This window comes from Solanum lycopersicum, chromosome 11, assembly GCF_036512215.1.
Source record: "Solanum lycopersicum chromosome 11, SLM_r2.1".
Taxonomy (NCBI): Eukaryota; Viridiplantae; Streptophyta; class Magnoliopsida; order Solanales; family Solanaceae; genus Solanum; species Solanum lycopersicum.
This window is the reverse complement of record NC_090810.1, coordinates 18,107,417-18,117,763: the sequence shown is the minus strand read 5'-3', so window position 1 is coordinate 18,117,763 and position 10,347 is coordinate 18,107,417. Positions and strand designations below refer to the sequence as shown.

The window sequence follows — 10,347 nt, the reverse complement described above, 5'->3', positions numbered from 1 at the left end:
TCATGCCTAAAATTTACCTAGATCCCTGTGTGTTGAAGGTATGAAATGTGCAGCTTATGTGATCAATAGGATGCCACTTCTCCAAACAACATGAAGTCTCTCTATGAATTAATGTTTGGAGAGAAGCCTAATATCAAAAATCTAAGAGTTTTTGGATCTATCTGCTATGTTCATATCCCATATTCTCAACGGAGCAAGTTGGATCCCAAGGCAAGAAAATGCATCTTGGTTTGATACGATGAAAGGAAAAGGTGTTGGAAGTGCATGGATCCAAAAATTCATCATTTTGTTGTTTCCAGGGATGTCGTATTTGATGTAACATCCCTGTATTATGGAGTTACATCAAAAGAAGAGGGTTCTAAAATATTAAACCCTGGAGTTTCAAACTTTCCCATTACAAGTGCTTCTCCAGATAATACAATTGTTGAGGAGCTAAGCGAAAGGGGAGCCCAAAAACTCAACAATGTGAAACTCAACCAGAATATGATGTATTTGTTTCACAAAGACCAAATAGAACCATTGTTAAGCCAGCTCGCTTCAGAGATGAAGACTTTGTTAGTACATATTCTTTTTTCTTTGCAGGGCCAATTGATGATGAAGAGGCTTCATCTTTTGAAGAAGCTAAAGGATCCAAAGAGAGAAAGCTTGCCATGGATTATGAAATGGAGGATTTAATGAAAAATCAAACTTGGAGCCTTGTACAAAGCCAAGAGATGTACAACCCGTTTCTTGCAAATGGGTTTACAAAATCAAAAGAAGAGCGGATGGCAACATAGACAGATATAAAGCTAGATTGGTCGCTCGAGGTTTTTCTCAAAAATATGACGAAGACTACGAAGAAACCTTCAGTCCAATGGCTAAGATGATCTTAGTTCGAGTTGTACTAGCCATGGAAGCCTCATATGGTTGGAAACTATGGCAACTTGAAGTGAAGAATGCTTTCTTGTATGGAGAACTTGACAAAGATATTTATATGGAGCAACCACCCAAGTATGTTTATAACTTACATCCTGATTATGTTTGCAAACTTAAAAAAGCACTTTATGGACTCAAGCAAGCTCCACAAGCATGGTATGGAAAAATTACTCAGTATCTATATTTTTGTGAATATACTACATCACATTCAGATCCTTGTTTGTTTGTTAAGAAACAAGAAGATTTGCATGTGGTTGTTCTCTTGTACGTGGATGACATGATAATAACAGGAAATAATGATGATTAAGTTGCAAGACTTCAAGAAGAGCTTGCCCTAAGATTTGATATCAAGAAGTTTGGAGAATTACATCATTTTCTTGGTTTAGAGGTTACAAACACAAGTAAAGGGGTCTTTGTTACCCAAGAAGGGTATGCCAAGAAGCTTGTGGACAGGTTTGGGGTGAAACAAAGCAAAAAGTGCTCTACGCCTTTGGAGAATAGCATGGGGCTAAGGCGTGAAGAAGTTTCACTTCTTGTAGATCCCAAGCCTTATCGAGCACTAGTTGGAAGTCTCATGTATTTGACTATTACAAGGCCAGACATTGCCTTTTCTATTGGATATGTCAGCAAATTTATGCAATCACCAAGAAAGCCGCACTTGAAAGCTGCAAAGAAGATCCTGAAGTATATCAACTCAACATCAGATATGAGCCTATTTTTTAAAAGAAAGAATGACTTGGTATTGATCGAATATACCGACACAGATTTTGGTAGTGATATGGATAATCAAAGATCAACATCAGGATATATCTTTCTCTGTGGTGGAACAGTTATTTCTCAGTTTCTTTGTCAACTACGGAGGCAGAATATAAAAGCAACATCCCTTACTGCTCAAGAATGTGTATGGCTCCAAAGACTTGCTGAAGATTTGCATCGATCTATATCAAAGACAACTACAATCTTTGGAGACGACCAAAGTGCCATCAAGCTCACAAACAATTCGGTATTTCACGTAAGAAGTAAGCACATAGAGGTGGAACATCATTTCATTCCAGAAAAAGTTCTTGATGGAACTTTATATACATCGGAGGTATGAAGTCAGGGAATATTGCTAATATCTTCACCATGTCACGTCCAAAAGCTTCATTTGAGTTTCTCCGAGGCAAGATTGGGATAGTTTCACAAAAATCACATTAAGGGTTGTGTGAAAAAAGTTAAAGATGATTTTTTGAATAACATAGATTTTTCTAGAATGTCATAGTATAGAAATGTAGAAATTATCTTGAAGAAATATCTATATGATGTAGAGTAGTTATCTTAAGGAAATATCTAGATATTTTAGAATAGTTGCTAGAAGATAAGTTTACTAGAACTTTCTTATGGATGTATCTAGAAGACTTTCTAGAACCATCCCTAGACAAGTATAAATAGGAGATGGACTTGTACATTTGTATTCAAGAAGAAAAAAAATCAAAACACTTAGAAGTCTTCTTCCATTACAATGTTCTTCTTTCCAAATTCCTTTACAACTACCTAGCTTCCTCTTCATCCTTAGTTGAATTTTACGATCTTAGTTGACGATCTTGGGCTAGTAGGAGGTTTTCTAATTATACTTTTTTCTGCTATTCTCTATACTAAGAGAGTCGATGCATACTTTGAAATCACTAGACGTTCGACAAACATCTTTTTATCAAATCTCCCTACGAAAAAGTTACAAGAGAAAGAAAGAGCATGAAAATCAGTGTTAATGCTTTCACGGAATTCATCTTCACCAATACATATATTCTTTGAGTTTATGTCGAGTGATTGTTATAGCTAGAGCAATACAGATTCATATTAATTTATTTTGCATAAAACGTTATGTAGATATTATTGGGCGAAGAAGATTGTGGTAATTATATCATTTCCTTTTGAAATAAACTAGTATTGATAAGTATCCTCTTATAATTTTGGCATGCAAGTAATTTAATATTAATTTTTTACTCTAAATATGATGGATGGTCGATCAATTTTTTTCTTCATTAGCCATTATTTTGATATCAATTAAGACATTGTTTATATTCATGCCTCAATAAGCGGTCAAACGAGTTTTTCAACTTAAATCTGATCATTCGGTCAAAGGCTTTGATGTCACAATTACAATTGATTTTGAGTGGCAGTTGGTAGCACATATTTGTGTTGCTCTATATATAATAATAAAAAAGTGTGGACCAATTTAGACCATAATTTTCTTCGATTTGGTTAAAAGATGTAAATTTTGGAGTACGTGTGACGTGACTTGGTTAATCGAAAAATGAAATGTTACCGAATCATGTTATATCTTTATGAGCCTGACTTAGCTCATTGATTGCTGTTAAAGTCTTAAACTCAATTTGAGAGTCGAGCATAACAATGATTGAGTAATGATGTGAATGAGTGAATTTATGTATTGCTTATTCTTTTCTACGGACTTTAGCATCCATACTTGATGATTCGACTGACACAAAGATTAATATTCAATGATTCAAGTATCATTTATGTGGTTGTGGCTGAGTCTCCAGTGGACTCTGTTGCTTTCTCGTTGCATTCCTTTCATTTGATCAAGCTTAACGTTCCCTTATCAAGTCGACCTTGGTGATATAAACAGAAGAAGAAGCAAATAAACAGGGGGGAAGATGTTGATATACAACTTGTATACAAGAAATCTTAGAGCTGATATTAGTAACATATATAGGAATTATATAAAGAAATTGAGTCGTAGTTTAGTCATTTTTTTTGTCTTATACAAGTATTATTAAACTTGATAATAGTAATCCCTAGATATTTTTTTAGTTACTACATAAGATCACATGCGATGCATTAGGTGTGTTTGAGTCAAATTGTGCAATCAAATATTATATTGAGTGGACCAAATTTTAATGCAAGATTATATCAATTAATACATTCTAGCAAACCGCTCCTCAGTATATACACTAATATACATAAGTAATGGGTCAAAGTCCATATAGATGGCATCAGATTCGGGAGTATGCCCCGAGCCTAATTAGTTGGGTAGTGAAGATTTGGGCCAAGAAGAGCTTAATATACCCTTAAATTATTAGAAATGGTATAAAACTACCATCCATCCACCTATTAGCTCTCAAATACCCCTGACATTTACCTATTGGCTCCCAAATACCCCTGACATCCACCTATTGACTTATAAGGTATAATCTCCCAAAAATGTCGATTCACTAATTACAGAATGTGGTCGCTCTGCCTTTGGGTTGGATATCGGGTTGGGGTTACCAGGTCCTACAAATTCGAGTTTTATTGAGTTTGATGTAACTTGTTCTTGGTTCAGGTTTCAACTAAAAATATTTTCTTATAATTTTTTAAAAGTATTTCTTAAATCACTCCATGAATGTTAAATATAATTTTAAATTTTAGACAAAACAATTAGGCCGGATAGGTTAATCTAGTACTATCAAATTAGAAATAGTATTAATTCAACCAATTTTTGATTTTTGATTGAGGTTTGTGCTCGACCGATTTCAGATCTTCAAGGTGAACTGACATGTCAACACACAAGTCTTGGATTGGTCAATCTGAGCTACTACTGAATTCAATTAGATCTTGGAACGACTCAGCCTAACCGACACTCTTAGATTAATTTAGGACCGTGCGTAAAGAGCTTGTAGGTGATAAATCAACATGAAAGTCATGTATCCTGTTTTTATGCCTTGTTTTATTGGTGGAAATTCAGAAAGAGAATAAAAAGAATACATTAGGGTAAATTTTTTATCTTATGTATATATTAAATGTTGAATCTCATTAACACAGAAAGAAGATCAAATATGTAATAACTACAGTAGCTTTGTGGCATCTTTCATAAAAAATGACTCTTTTTAATGCATTCAACTCCCAATTTTGGACCTCCGCAATACAGATTAATCACCAAATTTTTTAAATTCCAAACGATTTCAAAATAATTTGTTTTTATAAAGCTCAAAATATTTTTCAAATATTTGAAGTAATTTTGGACACTTTTTATAATTTTTAATGCTAGATATGTTTTTATATAAGTAGTTTATTTTATAAATATTCAAAAATTATCTTAAAAAGATTTTAATTTTAGTAAGTATTTTATTAAATTAGTTTAGTTAAAATCATACTTATATTTTTGAGTTATCAGTTTCTACTTAAATTAATTATTTCAACTCGATAAGATTAAGAAGCTCATAAATTAATTATATTAATTCGTTCTATTTGAATTTTAGTCGAATCCTCTAAAACTTAATTTTTCTCCGTTGTCTCTTTAATTCGTTTGACTAAATTGTTAATTAATTTCTATTGCAATTGTAGCCAAATCTAATCTTCTTCTCCAACAAATTTTAAGACCAAGAAGTGGGGTCATTTATTTGCCAATTTCCTGCAACCCACTTCAATACTTCGGCCCATTTCGTTGACCCATCGCACTTCTCTATTTTCAAAAGAAACCTAACAATGTTCTTTTCTCCTCTTTCACGTCAATAGCAGCTCAAAAGCAATAGAAGCAACGACGATTTCAAACGGCATCAACAGTGCCAAAAACGACAAATTCTCTGACGTTCGTAATTTCAAATGGCGTGAACAAGACAGTAGACGAAAAATGGCCCAGACACGTGCTTCAATGTGTTGTGTCGTCTCCCTCAATCGTGTGCGACAACAGTACATTCACGCTAGATATTTTGTTGATATCTTAAGAAAGGTCACTTAAATAAAGAAAGTACAATATTGTATCTTCACAAAATAAAATTTTCATAAAAGTCATAAGTTGATTCCCTCCAAAAAAGAAAAGATAATAAGAAGAAAGCAATACCATAACTAAGCTAAGTGTCACGTCCCGCCAATTTTCAGTAAGATTTTGCATCCGGATAGGGGCAGAAAAGTCTAGAGTTATGGAGAGATTTATAAAAAAACTCTAGAAGCCTTAGATATTTCTAGAAGGTTTTGGAGAGTTCTAGAAGGAACACTTGATATTTTCTAGGAAAACTTTGGAAAATCCTAGTGTAGAATTCTCTAGAAAGAGGACCAAAGTGTAAATAACTTAGGAACTTGTAAGTAATTATAAATTACACTTTAGCCCCTAATAAGTAGTATAAATAGGAGGGCTCTCGTTTGTAAATTATCCAACAAGTTGTAAGCAATCTTCCAAGTAATAAAAAACCTTCTTCCAAATTTGTAAGTCTTTGTTAGCATTCTCTTAGCGATCTTAGCATAAAGGTCTTACTTGAGCTTATAAGATCGTTAAGGATTCGTCAGTAAGTTTTCAAGTGCCGCACGGAGTTTTAATAAATACTCTAAGTCCATGAAAATGTGTATCAGAGCAAAAATTTGAACTAATAGAATGACTACCAAAGGAGACGTGAACGCTGCTAGCACCACCAATGTCCGTTTGGATGGAGGAAAGAAGCATCGATAAGGAAAGAAGCCCAGTAATGGCCATGAAGAAATGTTGCCCGATCCTACACCATGCCAGGCTCTAACATCTCATCCACCCTCAACCACCAAGGCAAGTGACGATGAACATGGCTAGGAGGCCATTAACGTCACCGCTGGAGAAGAATGGGTCACAAGGGTTGAAGTGGCGCGACAGGTTATGGAGACTTTAGGTCGGCGCATGAATGTGGCTGATGGAAAGTTTAAAACCCTTGAAGACTTCACGCTAGAAGAGATTGAATCTATCCATAAAGAGTTGCAGGAATGCCAGTAGGTTGAGTTTGAGATGAAGGAGGTTATCACTTCCTTGGAGTGTCGGCTCATGGAGGCATTGAGCACAATTGAGAGCATGAGCCGAGATAAAAGCACTCAAGGATGGTGTGGAAGTAAGAGCATTATCGTCGCTTGACCAAGATAGGGAGGCCAAGGTCGAGGCTCCAAAGCAACCTATGTTCAAAGCAGTCCGTGACGCCAAAGAGGTGGAGAATTTTCTGTGGAATTTTGAAAATTACTTCAACTGCAACAGGCTGAAAAGCGACTAGAGTAAGATCAACACCGTCGTGTTGTATCTTTTAGAGATGGACATGTTGTGGTGAAGGCGTAAATAGTTTTAAATAAAGAAGGGGACGTGCACCATCAACACTTCGGAGCGATTCTGCAAGGAGTATAAGAAAGTCTTCTTCCCTAACTACGTCATGTTTGAGGCGAAGCGCAAGTTTAGGGAACTAAAGCAAAATGGCAGTATACGTGCGTATGTGCAGGAGCTCACCAACCTCGCGCTTTAAATTCCAAATATCACTGATAAAGATATGTTGTTCCACTACATGGATGGGCTGCAAAATTGGGCCAGGACGAAGTTGAAACGCCGACAGTTCAGGACTATTTATGAAGTCATCATGCAGGCCGAAGCTTTGAAAGACTTCAGGTACGAGAAGCCCGACAAAACTACAGGAGAGGATATGAGAGGTAGTCAAGACCATGATGGGGGAGATGGTGGCAAAGGCGAGGAGCAGCGGCCACATCCTAAGAAGCATGATACCAACAAGTCTGATAACAAGAAGTCTGGACGTCATGGAGACATGGAGAGAACGATAGAGGTTGCCAAAAGAGGTGGTTGCTACATATGCGGTGGGTCGTATGGTTATGTGAGGTGTCCTGAACTAAAGAGTCTTGGTGCTATCCTGCGAGAGCGGAAGAGAAGGAAGCACATGATCAAGAACAAGTCGCGAAGACGATGCAATTGGGCTTATTAGGACTATGCGGAGCTATCACCAAGAAACCAGAGAAACCGAGAACATGCGGAGCGCAGTATGTCGAATCACGATCAATGGAAGACTCGCTCGTGTTATGGTCGACACAATGGCAAGATCAATATCATGATCAAGACGACAACGACAAGGTTGGGGATGCATTATAGTCCAAGTAACGCCCAACTCAGGACGGTCAATGCACCACCGACTCCCATGCGTGGAGTCGCACGTGGAGTAACATCACTCTAGGCAAGTGGCAAGGTAAGACCAACTTCATTGTCGCTCCTTTAGATCTCTTTGACATTATTCTTGGGCAAGAGTTCATCCAATAGTGTCACATAATGATCGATCCTTACCTCCAAGGACTTCTGGTCATGGAGCAAGGTGGAACATGCATGGTTCCTATGATTAAGGCACCAAAGATAGAAGGGCAGGCCCAACTAACGACCATGCGACTCAAGAAAAATCCTAAGAAGAAGAAGTAAACATTTATAGCCACCATTATAAGTTCGAAAGAAGAAAATGGTGCTAAGAAGTCTTTGCCACGTGCAGGAAGAAGGTTCCAAGAGGGGACAATGTGATGTCAAAGAATCCGTCGAAGCACTTGCCTCCTAGGAAGGAGGTAGATCGTGTTGCCGAGTTAGAAGGGATAAAGAAACAATTGAAGGAGTTGCACGAGTGCATTGATTGAGTCAATGGACTGTTAGTCCCGCATACGAGAAGACAAGACTCAATTGCCGATGCAGTGATGATTCAACGCGATCTTCACATCAATAGGTGGGGTTGAATGTCACATTCCGCCGATTATCAGTACGATTTTACATCCGTATAGGGGAGAAAAAGCCTAGAGTTTTGTAGAGGTTTATAGAAAAACTCTAGAAGCCCTTACATCTTTCTAGAAGGCTTTGCAGAGTTCTAGAAGACAGATTTGACATTCTAGGAAAACTTTGGAAATCCTAGAAAGTGTAGACTTCTCTAGAAAGGGGACCAAAGTGTAAATAACTTAGGGACTTGTAAGTAATTATAAGTTACACTTTACCCCTTAGGAAGAAGTATAAATAGGAGGGGTCTCATTTGTAAATTATCCAACAAGTTGTAAGCAATCTTTCAAGTAATATACAAGCCTTCTTCAAAAATTCTCTAAGTCTTTCTTTGCATTCTCTTAGCGATCTTAGCATAAAGGGATTACCTAAGCTTACAAGATTGTAAAGATTCATGAGTAAGTTGTCAAGTGCCTCACAGAGTTTTAGTAAATACTCTAAGTCCGTGACATAAGGATCAAAATGTTACCAAAATTGCATACCTAGGTAAGTAATTTTTCAAATGGTAGAAAAATTCAATGAAATGAAGATGACATGTAGTTGTCCAATAAAAAATCCTTGATTGTTGAGCTTCATCAATACTACTATATAATACTAAGAAAGAGAAACTCTTCACTACCAAGAATAATTACTGCCAATTCATCAACTTCTCAATGGCCATCACACATAGCTTTTACGATATTTTTCATTCATATCTCTATATTGTAGTTGTAATACTTGTCCAAAAATTCATCATATTTCTATAATTTTTTTAATGCAGGGAATATAATGATCTTGTTTGTCACTATAACTATAATTGTAGGTGTTCAAAGCCAACTAACAAAGGAAATACCTTATAATGCGGTTGTCTCTACAGATGGAATCGGAAATTTCAACACAACTTCTGGAGCAATATTGGCAACACCTGATCACAATGTCAAGCCATTATTCATAAATCTCAAGAATGGCACGTATCAGAAATATATTAGAGTTGATGAAACGAAGACTACTATAATCCTGATCAGAGAAGGGATGAATACTATGATAATAACGGATAATAGAAGTTTTGTTGATGGCAACCGAACCTATGATACCGCAATCGTTGGTAAGTCCCTCTCTTTATATGTACATGAGTTTTATTATTTTTGATGAATAATTGTTTCTTCTTATTTAATTTGCAGGGGTCGCTGGCAATGGCTTCATAGCTCAAAACATAACTTTTAGGAATAATGTCGGACCCATAAAACATCAGGCAGTGACATTACGAGTTGATGCAGATTTGGTGTCCTTTTATGAATGTCATTTCGACGGGTATCAAGACACCTTGTATGTGAAAAGACAAATCCAGTCCTACTGCGATTGTGAAATCTATCGCACCATAGATTTTATATGTGGTGACGCAACCGCCGTGTTCCAAAACTACTTGATTGAAGCTTGCACTCCAATGGCGAGGCAATATAACACAATCATAGAGAAACACCAAGAACTTGAGTTGTTTGCATCTGGAATACTGTTTCAAAATTGTACTATAAAGGCCACCCACGATTTGGAGAAATCGGTCAACGTCACGACATATTTAGGTCGTCCATGGGGTTTATTTTCTAGGACTGTGATAATGGAAAGTTATATTGATAGATTAATAGATCCTAGAGGATGGGTTGAGTGAATTGAATCGACAAATAAATCTGTTGTTAGCCGCCGACCATATTATCTGGAGTATAAGAATAGAGGGTCGGGTGCTGCCACGAAGGGATGTGTGACATGGGCATTCGTCACTACAGATCCTAATATTGCATTAAATTTCACGGTTAGAAACTTTATAAGTGGTGACCAGTGGATTCCCGTCAATATCCCTCATTACCTAGATTTATCTTGAACTAACAATTAATTTGTATTATATTTGAAGGAATATTGATTGTATTGAAGTGTTAACCTAATAAGGG

The 10,347-nt window shown here is 36.5% G+C and overlaps 2 protein-coding genes across 2 annotated transcripts; both read left to right on the top strand.

Annotated features, from left to right (window-relative positions):
* Positions 1-1,417: 1,417 nt before the first annotated feature.
* LOC138339289 (secreted RxLR effector protein 161-like) lies at positions 1,418-2,011 on the top strand. Its single transcript, XM_069290880.1, has one exon. The coding sequence runs from the start codon at positions 1,418-1,420 to the stop codon at positions 2,009-2,011; it is 594 nt and encodes a 197-aa protein (XP_069146981.1).
* A 5,167-nt stretch (positions 2,012-7,178) lies between these two features.
* On the top strand, positions 7,179-10,070 carry LOC101260300 (probable pectinesterase 56). The gene is made up of 3 exons (XM_019210915.2): positions 7,179-7,482; positions 9,228-9,509; positions 9,586-10,070. Exons 1-3 carry the CDS (start codon positions 7,179-7,181, stop codon positions 10,068-10,070), a joined length of 1,071 nt encoding a protein of 356 aa, XP_019066460.2.
* The last annotated feature ends 277 nt before the right edge of the window (positions 10,071-10,347 follow it).

Excerpts from the sequence above, each read along its gene's own strand:
- LOC101260300 (XM_019210915.2), top strand. The coding sequence starts at position 7,179 with ATGGATGGGCTGCAAAATTGGGCCAGGACGAAGTTGAAACGCCGACAG. Across the intron at positions 7,483-9,227 it reads AGGTGGTTGCTACATATGCG|GTGTTCAAAGCCAACTAACA; the intron begins GTGGGTCGTATG and ends CTATAATTGTAG. Across the intron at positions 9,510-9,585 it reads CTATGATACCGCAATCGTTG|GGGTCGCTGGCAATGGCTTC; the intron begins GTAAGTCCCTCT and ends TTTAATTTGCAG.
- LOC138339289 (XM_069290880.1), top strand. The coding sequence starts at position 1,418 with ATGGGGCTAAGGCGTGAAGAAGTTTCACTTCTTGTAGATCCCAAGCCT.